Source organism: Pseudomyrmex gracilis, unplaced genomic scaffold (genome assembly GCF_002006095.1).
Source record: "Pseudomyrmex gracilis isolate BER0280 unplaced genomic scaffold, ASM200609v1 scaffold_170, whole genome shotgun sequence".
Taxonomy (NCBI): domain Eukaryota; kingdom Metazoa; phylum Arthropoda; class Insecta; order Hymenoptera; family Formicidae; genus Pseudomyrmex; species Pseudomyrmex gracilis.
Genome location: NW_018020754.1, coordinates 50,650 through 69,391, shown reverse-complemented (window position 1 = coordinate 69,391; position 18,742 = coordinate 50,650). Strand labels below are relative to the sequence as shown.

Below are 18,742 nucleotides of genomic sequence, written 5' to 3'. Positions count from 1 at the left end.
TGCATGGTATATAAATTCAAGTACAGAGTTTCGGATGCGATTGGCATCCGGTGCGTTAAAATTTAAATTCTCACTTAAAGATAGTGTGATTTTTCCATTTATATAATTTAATTTAAACTAAATAGTTTTCTCTCTGAGTTTACGTTTTTACGTTTCAGATGTCAAATTTTTTCATCTTTGACACGAGCGTTAAGTCTTTCAAAATGAAAAAAAACTATAACAATAATAGGAGAGAGAAAGAGAGGGAGCTTCGCGATTTTTCTTTTCTCTCTATAGCGAGATCGAACGATGCGCCTCGCAATCGAACGACGAGGCTCGACGTGCCGTGAAATAACACGGCACTGAATATTGGCCTATTCTCGAAAGGAGAGTCACGGGACTTCCCATTGATACGCGAGACCATCGAATTTCACGGCTTCCGACGACACGTAAACGATCTTCCGTAGATTTGTGCCGTCGTCTATGCCAAAATCGCAGACGACGTGCTCGGTCGCGAGGGATCCCCGATAAATAAAATTCAGTCGTGCGAACTGCTAAGCACCGAATCGATCACAAATTTTATCGCATGCTTTGCTGTAAAAAGAACTCGGAGAGCTGAAGAGTTTTGTCGAATTAAAGCTCAGGAATTAAAGAAAAAAAAGAAAAAAAGAGAAAAAACATTTTTTAATTTGCGCTCCGATGTTTTATTTAAGAAATATATTAATTAATATTGCTATTGACACTTGGGGTGATTGATAAGTGTCCGAAACGACACTAGCATATACAAGAACAGTAATGTCACATTGCTGTGTGTTGTCATTGACAAGTTTCATCCTGCAAAAGAATAAATGTCAAACGCTGGTTCATTCTCGCACGTAGTGCGACAGCTCGTCAAATCGTTCTCAGTGATTTTTGACAATGCCACCAGTTTTACACTTTAATCGTTGCAATAGCCAAACTTTACAATTTGAGCTATGAATTGCTATCTCATCCGCCTTATTCGCCAGATACGGCTCCGTGCAATTTCCATTTATTTCCGAATCTGAAAAAAATCCCAATTTTTTTTTTCAGATAAAATGAATGTTATCTGAAAATGAAATTTTTTTCAGATAACATCCATTTTTTTTAGATAGCTCGATGGAAAAGAATTTTCGAGCAACAATGAAGTCATTGCAAATAGTTTTGGCGAGCTGTCACACGTGCGATATTACTGTTGTCATCTATGCATTGTTTCGTATATTTATCAATCACCTCTATAAATATAAATATTTATAATTGCATTAATTACTGGTCTCGAGTAATATTAATTTTTAAAATTTTTTCTCCGAGAATTTTTCTAATTAATTAAACGTTACAATTTATTTCCTTTACGAGGCGTGCGCACCGCACGATTTATATAATTTCGCCAACATCTCGTCGCGAAGTGACGGTCTTTCGCCGCGTTTTACGAGAAGCATGAAAACGGTGGAGAGAGGTAGAGAGGTGCGGAATGGAAAAACGCCATAGCGAAAGTCGATGCTCGAAGTGGAAAATAACAAAAATGGCAACTAATAGAATTAAAGACCGAAGCGGTTCGCTTGTCGGAGTAGAAGTTCAAGGGACGGTAAAGGGGAAGTGGGGGATGTGCGGGGAAGTACAAAAAAAAAAAAAAAAAAAAAAAAAAAAAAAANAAAAAAAAAAAACGAAGAAAGGGCTCACGCGAATTTTATATTTGCCGTGAGCACACACCATCATGGTAACCAATGATTGCCGTGCAACTTCGATTGGAAAAAATTCATGAATATCGAGGTTGCTGTTGATTGCCAATATATCTAATAAACTTTTGCATTCTTGCGCACTTTTGTGATGTCTATGAAGTGAATATTTGTGGCTTATATCTACGTAGCTTTTTCGCTTTTATTTACACAAATATTATTCGAATTTTATTCTTCAAGTTTTTTTTTTTTACGACACTGTTAAGAGTCACGGGAGAAAATCTATTAGTTTTCTTATCGCGTTCGCGTAACGACACGATCGAAAGAGGAGGAATGCGCCGAATAAAGTTTTAAAGATCGCGCGAGACCGATCTTGCTGGGTGCGAAATAAATGTGCATTTATCAGGGGGATAGCTACAACTCGTTTGTGCGCGCTAGCTCGAAGAACTAATTAACTACTTTTCGCGAGAGAAAAGCTTTTTCCAAGCACAGCCATCAGACCGTTTTATCTGTACGAGCACGCGTTCCATACCGTCATTACTGTGTGCGCGTGTCTGGACATATACAAATGTAGCAACACGATGATATGCACACAGATATAAATGGATACACATACATATGCGCGGACCGCGAATGAAGCAAACGTATCGAAGATATAGGCGGTACCGCGAAGAGGAGAAATTCGATACGCGCGTTTTGTTGCGCAATTAATTATACCTATTAGCAAATCCCGCTCGTCGATAAACGCGCGCCGACTGGACGCGGGATATAATTAAATTTACGAGCGAGCAACAATACTATACGCCTATGTCTGTACGCGCCGGTTGACACGTGCCTAAACGTCGATACGTTATAACGCACTAATGTCCTCTGGAAATTGTCACGCGGCTTGTCGATTTCGAACGTCCCGCGCTGTTTCTCCCTCGCTCTGTACATTTCATCTCGCGAATCCGCGCGCGGTTCGTATTTGATCACGGTTTTTGTTAAATAAACTTTTGTTCGGGGCAAAATTTGTTTTTCGACAGCTTTTATTTCATTTGTCTCCGCGCGCGTTTATATTGTTGACGTTGACATCGCGAGTTTTTATCTTTCACAATTGCAAAAGTTATACGATATACGTAAGTTGACGTGTAATTTCTCTCTCAAGCGGCGTCAAAAAGTGAACAAGAATAATAGTTTCACAATAGTGTTCGATCAGGTTTAATTATGTTAAACAAAGTTTCTTACAATAATTCTCGCAATCGATCCCGGCGACTCTTTATGTCAAACTTTAAATCTAACTAAACATATTAATAAAAACAATAATTCTAGCGTCTCTCTCTCCCTTTCTCTTTCTGTCTCTTAATTTATCATCTGCTTGTAATATCCAACAACACAGTAAGTTGCGAGATATGAAGTTTCTAACTTTATTTTAATAACGGATTCTCTCTCTCTCTCTCTCTCTCTCTCTCTCTCTCTCTCTCTCTTTCTCCTCCCTTCCTCTGGTTCTTCTGGCTTATTAAAATAATGAATATCAATCTTCTCCTCGGTAATGGGCAAAATATCCGAAAAAATTAATTAACGCGTCACATATAGGTACGTTACGTATATCGTACCCGTGCGGACAAATGTGAACATTATATTTCACTGTGTTTCTATAAACGCAGTGACAAGCACACGCCGTTGGCACATGAGCTATTTAAAAAATGTTAATGCTCGTTTCATACGACCGGTATAAAATACACGCTGAATAGAACGTTACGTTTTTCTTCGACACAAACAAACATTCCGCATTGCGCAAAAACGTGAATATTTAATTTTTAATTATAAATACATGAAAGTACTATTTAAAAGAGTTTTATATCGAAAGATATTTTAATTAGTACATACACCGAACGTACATTTCGCACTATGCGACCTTTAAAAGTCACGTGGATTTTGAAAAATCAATTTACAGAATTTATCACGCGTGCGTTAAAATTCGTTAAAAATTTCGCTGAATAAAGTTCACACGCAGAAATCGCATTGCCGCGATGTGCAATCACACAAAGGTTCGTAGGTTCTCTCTTTATCCGGTAACGAAGGAGAAATTTTCCGGATAACACGTGTGTCTGTGAATCGGAAAAAAGTTAACAGCGTTTTCTCACATCTCAACGTGGGAACCGCGCGAAACTTTTCCGACGTGTCGGTTCCTCCTCAGGTGGAGCAAACGGTGTGCATGCGCCAAATGACGGCGACCCTCGGCAAATAGAGAGACGGCCGAATGCGGATCGAATTGAATTTGCGATTCAGTCGCGATCGCGTAATGACCAGAGCGGTAATCGAAAACGCGCCCGGGGTCGAATTAAAGCTTCGCCGAGTGAGAGAGAGAACCGCGGCGAAAGACAGACGCTCCCACAAGCGAGGAGAAAGAGAGAGATAGAGATAGAGATGAGAGTTCTATCGATCAATCAGCCATAAGTAATGCGGAGCTTTTGATGGCTTACCGTTTCATTGCGGACGAAAAGAGCCGACCGGCATGCCATCACGTAGGACGCAACTTACATAGCATTAAACGTCAATGCCTAATGACAGTAATTGTTGATCGATGGCAACAACACTCTCAATGGACTCTCGTTTCGATTTGATTCGCGAGAGAATGATCCCTCTCTCTCTCTCTCTTTTTGATATTATGTATATACACATTGGTTTGTTAAATAATTGAGATCGATCACACCTCAACATCGGAATGAACTCTCTGTTATTCTCTGTCTGCATAATTACCCGTGTCACACAATGTGAAACAAATCAACGAATTTTTTTTTTTTGTGATAAATCTTGATCGAGAATAGTGTATGATCTATAAAAAAAGATCGATCGTATGTGTAAATTGAAAAATAGGGAAATTTAATTTTTTATTTTATAAATGTGAGAGAGAATTTCTGTTACTTGAAGCAAATTTTCACGGTTGGATGTAACATATTTACATATCCCGTAAATTTATACATATATACATACATATATACATACATATATTTTGTATGTTGAAACTATTTTGTTACAAACTGTCCGCGACGCAAAGCCATACGCGGGATATTATTTGTGCTTCGGATTATTTATCCCGCCGCGTTATCGATATCATTCAAAATTTCTCGCATTTGCATTGTAAATCTGCGAACAGAGAATCATTTTCCATATCCGCGAGCTACATATAAAAAAATAATTAAACAGATTTGCATTATATGAGGCACTCTATATATGGCGATTTGCCATTCTAATTTATTCTCAATAACTAACTCGTTGTATATATCCCCAAAGTACCGAACTGTTTCTATATTGATTATTCGCTTGTTTATGCACCGGTTATTACTTTTTGCTTATGTTTATCCGATTTAAATGAAAATAAACAACGAACACGTAATATAAAAGTGAGTGGAATATTTTTCAAGAATTGTGTTTCAACAAAAATGTATCAAGTCCGATAAATACTTGAAATCAGTATGCGGATATTACGTGTCGTTCAAACAATAAAACCAAACAAAAATAATGTAGAAATAAAATTTTATAATATGAAGAGAAAAACTAATTGTTTGTGTAAAATAAAAATATTTCTCTATAAATATTCGGCCATTTCACACGGCCGACACAAACGCAAAGTGTAAAGCGTATAGAAAATGTTGACTCAGGTCAGTTAACCCTGACACAGCCCTTTGCAGCCTTTTATACAGAGCCATTGAGGGTGATCGGAAGCGTCTTTATCGCGGGCTGCTCGTCGAAGCTTATAACTTTCACCTTTATCCATTCCCATCGCTCAAAACCGGAAGAGCTCTTTGTCTCTCTGTCTTCCCCTTCCCTCTCCTTCACGTTTGTTTGCCAATAAATCGATGCATTAGTCAGATTATTGCCCCCGAAAATATATCTATTCTTTAACCGACATATTTTATAACGCCGGCTTTGTGTGAAACAACAAATAATGCAAACGTATATCCGAGGATCAATAAATAAATGTGAAGAAACTTGACGCACGAGGCTAATATGAGCAAACACATCAAGTAGTTCTTTTCGATAACAAACGGGAGCTCGAAAAATGAAGGCCGCCACATCGCTCGACGGACAAGTCATTCAATATTCGATTCTTTTTTCCTCGTAACCGATGTCTTTCATCGAGGCCGCGCGGGGATATCGATTCCTATTCCGGTGGCGTAATATTCGTCAGGCACGAGAGATAGAAATGGTGAACCCGCGCGTTATACGGCGCCGCGGCTCTGCTTTCGTTCTCTCGCCGAAAACTAGCCCTCTCCCTCGTTTCACAGCACTCAGGGAGAAAGGACACTCGAAAAGTTTAAGGCACGTAATTAATGGCTTTCGACGCTCCCCTCGTACCCGCCGCAAGAGACGCGCCTGGATATCATTAATTAACAGTAATTAACGCGCGCGCGCCGACTCTCCTCGACTCCAAGTTTTCGCGCGCCGGCAGTCGCGCGTCTTGCCGATGAGAAGTGTAAAATCCGCGCGCGAACCGAGCTGTTCGACGAGTTGTTTATCAAAGGACATCGTCGATAAATCGAAAATAAAATGCTTGTTACTCTTGTCGCGTTTACCATACATCAAATAAAATACTGTACGCATTATTTAAAAAAACCGCGACAAATCTAAACTGAAAGTTAGAAATGATTAAACATTAAAAGTTATTAGATGTAAAAGTATGTTTTTTACATTCGATTAATCAACGAAAGATAACAACCGTGAGAGGAGCCAATTCTAGACCAATTTTGAACAACGATGAGATGGATTCTTCGAAAGTCGACGAGATTGAACGTTATCGATTAGCGATAATTCAATACCGGACATTAATTTTCATTAACTATCGGGTGTCGAACTTTCCTGTCATGTTGCGTTTGGTCTTCAGATATATATATATATATATATATATATATATATATATATTCTCTATAGAGAAGCTTCAGCATCGATTTTCCCTAGAGAGATCCCGGTGTCCTCAATGAGGAGATAACAGCAAGTTCTGGGAGACTATAACAGTTTACGTATATCACACGAAAATAAATTATGACATACACACACACACACACACACGGTCACTAACAAACTTTACAATTAATTAATACAACAGCCCCGAAGTTGGTTGTATTCTTTTATAATTAAGTTATTAAGATTAAAGAAGGAAGAGATGCCAGAGAACAATTTTCCGCATTTTAATTTGGTTTATGCTGACAAAAGTTCGTTAGTTAAAACGCGACACACAAGTTGGTTTCTAATTAAAAATGAAATTAGCTCGGAATGATTTTTCGTGTGCCGCGTAACGAATTCTAAACTCATCTACGAAATTGTTGCAAAAAAAAACGCGCAAATCGTAGATCTTAAAATCATCATTGCGTGGCGCAAATCGACATGTGCCCTTAAATGTTGAGGAAACACGCGCGGCGTTCTACATTTTCGTGTAATCTCGCGATTTTTACATTCCTCTAAAGAGCATTACCGAGAAACGAAATTTACAAATGGCGAAAATCTCGGTGGCGCAACGATGTTGTAACAATTCACCGCGTGAATTTCGCTCGTCGTAACTGCTCGTATTTTTTTTTTTTTTTTTTTTTGAGCTAGCGCGCAAACATTGAGCTCGTTTCTCGTCTGAATCAGGTCAGAAAACGTGTGTCTTGTTACTCTGAAAATTTCCCTGAACCAATTTATGAGCCCATAACGCTTCCTCCCTCTCCCTTGCGCCCCGATAACGAGAACCCTGCTGCATCTTCGGGTCAAGGAAGATAAATGACGAAACTTTTTTCGACGTACACAAAGATGCACGTATAATTCGACGGTAAACAACTTGGGAAGTCGGACACAGTTCTCGTAATCTTTCTCGTGAGTTTATCCGCTTTAATAAAGAAAACAACAATCTGCGAACAGCAGTGAAGATAAAAGAGAAGTAATGGAATTGCTAATAAAAAAGATTGAATTATCGCGTTATTATTTGTTTGTTTTGGAGCGCGAGGATACTTCGGAGTTTCGAACGCAAACAAATCGCTCACGCGATCGGGATCTGCAAGGAAGACCTGCATGTTGATTCCCCGTCGCGTCTAAGAACGTGTAACAGAAAGAAACGCGACGGAGGAAAACGAAGAGAGGAAGAAAAAAGAGAGAAAAAAGACTGGCCTCGCGGAGAGCAACGAGAAAGTGTTTTACCTGGTGAACGTGACCGTTCGAAGCCGCGATCGCCGTTAAACCGATTTACGAGCGCACGTGCGAACGTTCCGCGACTGCAACAAGGCGGATAATGATGTTAAGAGGATCCACGAAGCGTCCTCGCGGCGCTCACGTGTGGTACACTCCAGTCTGCAGAGTCCCCTCGTCGTCTTCGTCGCCCGCGAAACACATCACGTTCGCGCCAGTGACATGCTTCGAAGCGCATCAGCGAGATGGTATCCTGGACGAGAATCGGGAAGGATGTGTGTTGTGATTTTCACAAATAAACTCGTCATCGTCGGTGCGCACGTTCTTCTTCCGCCGAAAGACAATGACGTGTTGCTTCCCTGTGTAATGAATCGACAAAATTTTTCACGACAATTAAAAGCTAATCTTTTTTTTTTTTTTTTAATTAAAGAAGAAAATAACGTGCGTTGATTTGAAATGACAAGGATACGATTTTTATACCGGTTTTGTGACGTTCTTTCTTTACTTCTAACGATGATGCAGTGCGTGTCGATATCTTTTACATCTCGAATATGTACAAAAAAACTATTGGAAAAATAATCATTGATTATATGAAAGAGAAAATATGCGAAGGTAACGAATTGCTTATACACGCGCGGAGAGCACTTATAATAATATTAATTTCACGAGAGTCCTTTCGGTGAAATTACATACGACGAATCTGTGTTTCAGTTATTTCGAGATATATAACGAGAAGGTGAGGGATCTTCTGAAGCCGTCGACGAGTGCGAGCGGGTTGAGAGTTCGAGAACATCCTCGTCTAGGACCTTATGTTCAAGGTACTCCCGCTCGTTTACCGTGAAATGTCGCGTACTGAGGATGTCGGCTCTAAAATTCCTCGAGGGTCTTCTTACTCAGTGTGTACCCAAGTCTGCGCTGTTTAAATCTCCACCATCCCCCTTATTTCGTTCCGCGTCTCTTTCCACGCTGTAATATTCTTGCACTTCGCTGCGTTATTGCAATTCAATGTGGAGATATGTAAATACAGCATATTTTTTTAATAACATATATATATATATAAAATCAAATATCGCGCATCACACTAAAAGTAATGTTTGTAACTCTCTATTAAAAAATTGCTTTTTTCATCAAATAAATTATATAAAGTCTGCCCTCTATTTATATATATTTATATATATTATTATTTATATATTTATATTATATTAATTTATATAGAATTAAAAAACTTGATATCAATAAAAATTAACTAAAAATAAACTAAAGACGGAATTATCGTGAATGCAAATTTACACTTCAAAATCAATTGGTTCACATAGTTTTTACTCACGAAACAATTTTCTCGTCGATCGAAACGCGGTTTCCTTACTTCCAGGATTAACGCACCACGTGGTCCGTACCCTGGGGTCGTTGATGTCATACGTTGAGGAGGGAACGAAGGCCAGGAAGACAGCGTCGACGCTTCAGAATCCCAGCAGCAGTCGTAGCCACGCTCTGCTGACCGTCAATCTCTCGCAGGAGACGAGCGAGCAGCGTCCTGACGCCAACGACTCCTCCAGAAGGCAGGATGCCGCTCGCGCCAGCAGCAGCAGATTGCACCTGGTCGATCTGGCGGGCAGCGAGAGCGCGGCCACCTGCAGTGGCGTTCATCGACTGAAGGTGAGTCATTTCCTAAAAATAATATCGGAATATTCGTTCCGGCTGAGCTTCGCGCGCAATGGAAATCGATATTTCGCGCGAGTCCGCGGAAGGATAAGGTGAAAATTATCAATCTCGTCCTAAGCGCCGTCGCGCGCTAATGGACGATTCGTCTGATCGCGGCCGTCGACGTGCGGCTCGCGAAAACTACTGATGTACAAACAAGTGCGAAAGATACATACGTGTGTAGATTCGCGCGGATTTGCGTGAAATTGATTTTCGACATCGAGATTTAGCGTGTTATAGATGGAAAATATTGTGCAGAAGAGAAAGACAAATGTGTTTGCGCCCAGTGAACTACTTCACATGTTGTCTTATTTACCGTGAGGCCGAATATCGATGCGATCATGCCTTCGAAGATACAGGAAATATCATCACCGCGTCGCAAACATTCAAAAACTATATCCGGTAGTGTTTCTAGTGCAAAAATCGAAGTGCGTTTCTGTCATTAAACAAAGAATAAGCTTAAAAAAACAGAGTTCTTGTTTTTCTCTTAAGTATCACGTTATCAATTAAAATATTACGCAACAAAAGTTACAGTGCGTAGCATAATGTTTGCCTTCGCACACGATAATAAATAGCAATCGAACTTATTGTCGCTAAAATGTAGAAAAAAATTATTTCAGATTTAAAGGACGAGTTTCTTGAAAACTATGTATTCACATCTCTGATCATAATCCACGTTCGATAAGTTTAATTAATGTTTTCACGATTTTGTCATTATCATTTGTAGGAAGGCGCGAATATCAACAAAAGCTTGGTGGCTTTGGGAAACGTGATATCCGCACTTGCCGAAAGAGGTTCTACCGGAACTGGGCCAGGCAAAAGATACATCCCTTACAGGGATTCCTCGCTCACTTGGCTGTTGAAGGATGCACTCGGCGGAAATGCTACCACCATTATGCTCGCCAGTAAGTGTCTGTCGGGGTCTGCTCCTTTTGATCTTTCCCCTGCAAACTTGCGTCTCCTATCCATTTCCCCCTTCGTTTCCATCCCTTTGCGATCTTGGAGCGTTCTGTCGGAACGTTAAGAGATTTCCTCCCGGAAATATATTCTCTCCGCGTAAATCGCGTCTCACCAAATGTGTATATATATTTGCGAGAAAATTATAAGCTCGCTTTTCACCTACCTCCCCCCGTCTCTTATTTCTCATAGCACATATATACATTGATCACATGATCGATACTTCGTAATCATAAATGCAATATACATGCAAATCCGAAAATGCTTTGCAATAATTATATTCATAGATTTTAACACGTAGAGAGAAATGTGTCACAGAGTACAATACGTAATGAACAAAAATTTCTATCTCACAACGATCAAAACTTTTAATACTCTTCAAATTTAAGTTTAAAGAAAAAAAATTAGAAATTAAATGAATAAAATGATATTGCGTATGTAATTTGCGGCCTTGTAAGTGATCATAAATCACTTCATTTCTGCATAAAATTCTCTCCGAACATTTAGATTGCAGCACACATTTTGCGCGAACACAATAGTTTTTTTACACAACACGCTAAATTTGAAATTATTCCGAAGTGATCTGGAAGTAAAAATCTGTATTCTTCTTTTACTGTTTGTCTTGTCGAATCCGTGAACATTGTAATATTTTTTTTGTTTCCTTTTTCTCATTTCTCTCTCTCTCTCTCTCTCTCTCTTTCTCCGTGATAAACCAATGAAATTGGCGTAATTGAGCCGGTGGCGTGGAGAGACGTTAATCAAGAGAAGGCGCGCTGCTGTCCTTCCCTCTTTCCCGACTCGTCACAATTAATTGCCGAAATGGAAGAGTCGATCTGCGCGATCTGTATAATTGGCCAGGGAAACAGCGCGCGGCTGAGTTTTCCGAATACTTCTAGCCAAACCGGCGACGTGTATAATTAATCGTAGCGAAATATTCCGAACCGCTGATCATCGGCAATTAATTGAATTGCTAATAGCATTTCGGTTTATTATCGGGGAGACGTTTAATATTCAGTGTGCTCGCATTTGTGATTGAGCATATAGATGAGACAGACACACATTGCTCCCGCGTATATATCGCCGATGGTGAATTTTACGTGTCGATCTCTTTCGTCGTACATACGACGACGTTTCGAAAAAGAACATCGTCCACTCAAAATTCATTTCGAATTATCGAGCCCTCGGAAACTGTCGCGAATTATTTCCAACTGACCTGCGTCCACGCTACGGTTCTCTACATACCTTCTCTCGATTAATGTGATAAACGCTGCACGTAGCGTAGCAGATTCGAGACAGATGTTCAAAACTCTTGATTACCTCCACTCACGGATAAATGTGACGAATCTTATGTGCGGATTCTCTCACAAGAGATTCGAATTATTTTGCATGTCATGTGACATTTGCAGTAAAATAAAGATCGTCGCACCGCGTAATTATCTCTGAGCAAACAGATATTTTTCGAGCAATCTCTCATTATCAATAAGTTGCTGACGAGCAGCTGCGTTATAGAAAATGCATAGTGTAAAAATTGCAGCACGCAGTTGTTAATTTAATATCAAATAGCTATCGTATCAGAACGGCTACATGTGGCTGTCAGAAATCGCACCGCGGGAATAGGAGATAGTTAGCCGAAAGCGCGCAGTGGATTGTTGTCGATTATTTCTAGCGTTAACGCGAATTCTGTCTCTCTTCCAGCGATTTCCCCGGCCAGCGGAAGTTACAACGAAACCGCGCACACTCTGCGATTCGCGCAAAGAGCGCAGAGCGTGGTCAACCGACCGATGGTCAATGAGGATCCCGTGGAGAGAATCATCCGTGAACTGAAAGCTGAGATTGCCCGACTGAAATCCTTGTTACTGGAGAAGGCAAGGAATTTACAAACACTCTATACTCGCACTTTGCGCAATTTACGTGCGCGAGAGAAGATATATTAAATTATATTAATTTAAACGTACATAAAAATTATACAAAATAATAGTACAAAATTGTTTATCTAACATATTGACATTCAAGACCAAGTTTACAACTTTGAAAATAAGTAAAGTAAAAGTGAAACAATTACTTAAAATTCACAGCAGAAACAGTAAAACATACACTATGATACAAAGTAAAATTTTGACAAAGTAGATACTGTCTTTATATGTGTTTATTCATTATAGCATATATTTTGTTTCTCATTTGTTTATACACAATTTATTAGAGTTTATTTCTGATTTCTTAACTTTTGCGATATTATTTTAATTGAATAAAAATTGACGCTATTTTCTCGTTTGTCTTCTGACGCGGTCGAATTGAAAAATGAGGTCGGCGGGGACGGGACGCGAAAAACGCGAAAGGATTTAATCCCCGGCTCTGATGTTGATCGAGCGACTTTATAACACGACCGGAGATTCGCATGCTACAGGCGGAAAATATTAATGAGTTTCGGGCGGCGCCCGATCGGTAATAGCGAGGCATTATAAAACAAATTTCGCAATTTCGCTCGACGTGAAACGCGCGGATCCGGCGATAAATAGCGGCCGATTTTTCAGGACCGCGTTTTAACTCGCGCGCGAGGGTGCGAGGGAGTTTATTATCGGGGTTTACCAAATGCGCGAGCGACGATATTGTCCGATGTCATTACGCAAATGAGATTCATTGATCGTTTATTTGACACTTATCGAGAGCCCGTTGCGAGCGATTGACCGAACGATTGCTGATAAAATATAACACACCGATGCGTTAGGCGTAACGAACGATCTCCGCGCGAGTTTCCATTTCCCAACCAAGCCGACGCTATCCTTCATTTCCGCACGTTGCATAATCGATTAATTAAATTCTTTACGCTTTATTCGCAATCACGGACTTTGTCAACCAGCCAAAATTTTCCATATCGCGTTTCGCACTGGAGATGAAATATTTTATATATACTTGCATAATTACGTTTTCAGAGAAATAATCTTTCTTTATTTTTTATAAACTTTATTTTCAGAGTTTTTAAAAATAGAAGTAAATTGATCATCTCTTGTTGCAGGATATCGACGGTAACACCCAAGCGCCGTGTTGTTGCGGCAAAGCTCAAAGTTCAAAGTACACAACGACGGAACTCTCACATCACGAAGAACAGATATCGTCCTCCGAAAAATCTGATCGCAAAGACGAGTCGAAGGACGAAAAATCTCTTTACGCGCTTTCGCTCAGAAGATCCAACTCCAGCGACAGCGTGACGACCTGTGAAACCGGCTCTTCAGGTTTCATCAGAAGGTTCAGTTCCTGCGATCTGCAATCCTCGGATCGTTTTAACTACAATCGAGCCAAGATCACAGAATTGAACGACGAGGAGGATGAGGTCGTAGACGAGATCAACGAACCTGTTTTCGTTGATATACCGACGCTCGTAGCGGTGTTGATCAAGCCGGACGATAGTCTACAGGAATCGTCGACGCAGATCGAAGAAATCTGTTCCGACGAGGTGCAAGAGGATTCTATCGACACCGATTTCATAGAGGGCGGCAACGAGGAGTTCGAGGAATCGGAAAAGATCGATTACATCAATTCCGACGATCGCAGTAATTTGACGAATTTGTGTAACGGTTTGAAAGACACGGAAATCGGCGAGCTTCATCATCAGATTTCGCCGGACAGTTCCCCACGTAGTCCGTCATCGGTCGGAAGAAACGAATCGAGAGGAAAATTCAGCAAGCAAAACTCCATCGATCTCCCGTCATCGAACTTGAACGTCTCGAGAAAATTCGGCTCGATCGAAGGGATCAGTAAGAGAAAAGAACCGATATTGAGTTTTCAGCGATCGCACACAAATCTGGAGAAACATTCGTCGCTGGCCGATCGTGGGAAAAAGCTGAACAATATCCGTGAGATCGACGATCACAAGGCGAGCACCAAGTCGGGAAATATCTGGAAGGCGATCGGCAACAAGGATCTCTTGCAGCGTAAGAGCAGCAATGAGTCCGACAAGAGTCTAAAGGAATCCAGCAGCGGCAGGACATCCGGTTACGTCAGCAACATCGGCAGAAAACCGAGTTTGGAGAACCTGAAGAGGAAGACCAGTAAAGACAGTAGTTCGAGCAGTTCCAAAGAGGAGCAGATTTTGATCTCGAACTTGACACGTGACAAACTATTGCGCCGAAAGAACTCGTTGGAGCAGGAAGCGACGACGACGAGCGGAGGCAGATATCACACAGCTATCCAGCGAGTGAAACGCTCCGAAATCGTCGCTGCCGTTACCGAGAGACTCTATTCAAGCAGAAAGCAACCAGAAGAGTCTATGGACATACGTTCACCGCCGGAAGGTATCGACACGAAAGTATCTAATAATCTCGTGACACGATCAAAACTCCAGGATATCTCAAGGAAGATGTTGTTGAGACGGCGAAGGGTTAACGTGGACACGCAGACAGAAGCGGCGTCGACTCTGCGCCTCAAAGATACGGCGAGTCTGACGGACGACGAGCCGAAGGTGGTTCTTCAGGATGCGGCAATTCTCACAGACGATCACACGGACGTCGTCGCGACTACGTCAACTCAACGGCTACCTGTTCTCCGAGTGAAGGACATGGCCACGCTGACGGACCGACGACCGCAAACGGACATTTTCCGTTGCAAGGACGTCGGTTGCCTAGCCAACGACCTCGATTTCGACGACTACGAGCTGCACTCGTCGCGAAACGATTCTGGCGTGCTGTCCGACGACACGCAGAATTACGAGAGCAACTTGTCGAGCGCCGAGGTGTTCGAACTTTCTCCAGAGGGTGACAAAAAAGTGCCGTACGCGGACAGCTCGACCAACACGTCCAATCTCGTATTGTCCGGTAAAGATTCGGCGATGCAAACGGTGCGTCGAGAAGTGGCAAATCGGGAATTGACAAATCAGAAAGTGGTGAATCAAAAAGTGACGGATCAGAGGGAGAACTCGGAGAACAGAAGTTGCGGTCATTGTTGCAGTCTGATTCATCAGCACCCGCAGTGCTTGGTGTCACCCCCGACGAACAGTATCGAGAAAAATATCATCTCCATATCTTTACCGGACATGATCAACATAACTATAGAAAGTACAAACGGACTGGAGTCGAGGATTGCTGTGACGGACGGCGATACAGCGTCCGATACAGCGGAAGAAAAACCGAAATCCATTTATAGTGATAAGGAATCCCAAACGAGTGAGATCAAATGCGAGGAGTCTTCTCCGCAAGACCCCGCAGTCAGATCAACAGCCGTTCAAGCGGACGGCAGAGTCTTCAGGATCGAAAACATCTTCCAAGATACGAGGACCAAGAACTGCTACGATGCCGTGTCTTCCGATTCGAGGAGAGAAGTTGCAACGAAGAAGTCGGTGACCTTGAGAAATTCTCGAGGCACGGAATACTCGTCCGTTATCGAGATGACGGAAAATGGCGCGGAAACGGAATGGGACGAGATGCAGCCCGTTGAAAAAATTTATCAGACAAAACGGCCGATCGTCAAGAGTTTAACGCAAGCTTTTATCGCTAAGAGACGCAGTTACAGTGCGAGTCCAGAAAGAACGGCGTACGAATTTATCGGTCGAGATTCGGAAAGACCGAACTCTTCCGAGACAATGGGACTGTGGAAAAACTGGACTCTTCCATATTCACAAAAATTATCGAGACTCATCGATTGTTATAGCAGAGAGACGCAACTTCCTGCGCAACGAGACACTAAGGTGGAACAAGCTGATCACTTTTCTACTTCTACGATGAGCAACGAATATACTCATGCTGATCAAATTTCGAACGGAACGGTTCAAGAATTATCTGATCAAAATTTCCGCCTCGATAAATCGGAGAAATTGAAATCCGTCTCGATAAACAGTCTGTTGGGCTACGATTGTAATTTCTCGGACGACAGTCTTGATCGTGACGAAGATAATTTCACAGAAAACGTAACTGACAAAAACGTCGAAGACTCGGAAAAGCACGAAAAGTACGAGAGTCTTTGTCCTCCGGATGTCGTCGCGCATACGAAGAAGGAAATCTCGAAGTCGACGAGTCACGCAGACTCGATCGGTGTCGAATCAGTGGACAACGATTTCGACGACAACGAAGTGTCATTGCCGAAGAAAAAACTGACTGAAATATCAGACAAGAAGAGTCCAATTCAGGATTACAAGGCGTTGATTCTAGGAACGTCGTCTTATGTCGCGGGCAGCGATTCCGAAGAAGAAACAACCGCGAAAGCGTACAACCAGTCGGATATCGTCAGCAGGAAGAAAGTGTCCTTCTCAGAGCCTAGCAGTCCGGAAGAAATAACCGACACGCTTGCGACTAGTCGCAACACTTTGACGCCGAGACAAAACTCTTTAAAATCTATTATTAAGAAAATCAAACCTGTGACTGAAAACTCGAACGTTGCTCGGCAGAATATCGAAACCGATCGACCCTTGCGGAAGAAAGAAGTAGAATCGGCGAGAAACGAGAAGATTTCGTCTGCTTTCGACGGAAATCGAGATTCCGAAAACTCCGAAGAGTCGCTGAACGATCACAAAGCGGAGATCTCTAATGAGGATTACGAGGAGACTTGCAACGAATCGGACAACACCGTCAACAGCGACGAGGACATCTGTTATCACATGATACCGAGGAGAAATATTCTCGAAGAGTATCTGAACGAAGCGATGACCTTCATGCGCAACATGAACTCTATCAACGAGTACATGAGTGCCACTAGCATGTTGGACAGCTACAAGAAACATCGTAGAAGACGAAGAGGTAATCGTGGGAACAGGACAAACATGGACAAGAATTACATGCAGTACCGAGGTCGAAAGGTGAGCCTGAAAGATGACACCGACAAGTACCTGAAGCCGAGCAAGGACGATATCGTCGCTGCTGAGTCCTACGAGAAATGTATAAGAGGCATCGAGAGATTAGAGGCGTGCATCGACAGGGTCAGCAAGCACAACCAGGTTCTTCAAGACAGATATAGCATCAGCGTTGAGTCTGCTGGCGCTAAATCGGGTTTAGCGAAATCCAGCATAGATTCAAAGCTGTTCTCTTCCGGTTGTTCGGGAGACAACGTGATTCGCCGATGCGGGAAGAACGCAGTTGTCGAAAACGGTGCGGATAGTTGCGACGAATCGAGTTTCTCCAGGATTTCTTCACCCTTTTTGTCTTCCATTCAGACTCAAGACGTCACGAGACGCTCGGCGTTGAACGGGACAGAGAAATACGGAGAAGAGATTGTCGGTAAATTCGGCAAACGGGATCTCGACGAGAGGAACAACAACGTCACATCCGACGACGATCTCGAGCGTAAGATCTTCCGTCAGCTGATGAGCGCGGTCGATTCCAGAAAGTGCCGGAATCCAAGGAGGGAGAAACATCTGCGGAAAATAACCGATCTCGGGTCGCAAAGCCCGACGACTTATTCTAAAGTTTGGGAAGCTTTCCGACAAGACGCCTCCGGAATCATTAATTTCGACGAAGTTTCCGTCGCCGGGGATTATCTCGGCGACATTCGCGGAATCGAAAGCAGTCTCGAAGATTTCAAGAGAACGAAACTATCGGATGCGGAGGATACCGATTCGAAGACCGATTCTGTCTGTTCCACGGTCGATTTCGAGGAAACCTGCTACGATCGCAACAAATTGTCGAAAAGAAACGATAATCTCCCGAGAATCGAGATGCCGAGCGAGTCGACGAGATATTCCAATTGTACGACAGATCATCATTCTGCGAAATCGACGGGACAGACGTTCAACGTTGAGGAGGATATCGCACTGAGAAATACGCACATAATAAAAGACAGTTTAAAGATCGAACCGACGAATTCTAGACTCGACTCGCCTTTGGAACTGAAGTATCCCAGCAGTCCAAGGGCGAAATTCTTGGAACTTCTAAGAGAGAGAAGACGAATCGTGGAAAACAGCAGGAGTGCAAACGCGTTTTAAGAAGATCTCGTTCGCGCACAAAAATGTAAATCTGTTTTTCACGTTGCGCATTGTGTATTTTTATTATATTACTTTTATAAAATAATATCCGTTTGAGAAATGTTAACTAAGATAACACACTGTACATATGTACAACCTTAATAACATTCGCTTTAGTATATCTTCTTTAGTAATTATCAGATGTGTTTGAATTAATACTTTACTTCCAAAATATATATATATATATATATAGTTAATTGTACATAGTGTTAATTATAGTAGAAATATGTATGTTTTAAATACTTTTCTACTTTCAGTAAAAAAAAATATTGAAGTCTTTCTCGTTTACTAAATAAATAAAAATCGTGTTTTTCAGTTAGTACGA

The 18,742-nt window shown here is 41.7% G+C and overlaps 1 protein-coding gene across 3 annotated transcripts in view; it reads left to right on the top strand.

Annotated features, from left to right (window-relative positions):
* LOC109857757 (centromere-associated protein E-like) overlaps positions 1–18,537 on the top strand; it is a 32,648-nt gene extending 14,111 nt beyond the window's left edge. For 2 of the 3 annotated variants that reach the window (XM_020434405.1, XM_020434406.1), the window contains 5 exons: positions 8,529–8,635; positions 9,190–9,473; positions 10,246–10,423; positions 12,171–12,340; positions 13,489–18,537. In XM_020434405.1, the coding sequence (XP_020289994.1) occupies positions 8,529–8,635; positions 9,190–9,473; positions 10,246–10,423; positions 12,171–12,340; positions 13,489–18,378 (5,629 nt within the window). In that variant the 3' untranslated portion in view covers positions 18,379–18,537. The remainder of the gene's footprint in view (positions 1–8,528; positions 8,636–9,189; positions 9,474–10,245; positions 10,424–12,170; positions 12,341–13,488) is intronic. The other variant, XM_020434407.1, reaches the window with a different exon arrangement.
* The last annotated feature ends 205 nt before the right edge of the window (positions 18,538–18,742 follow it).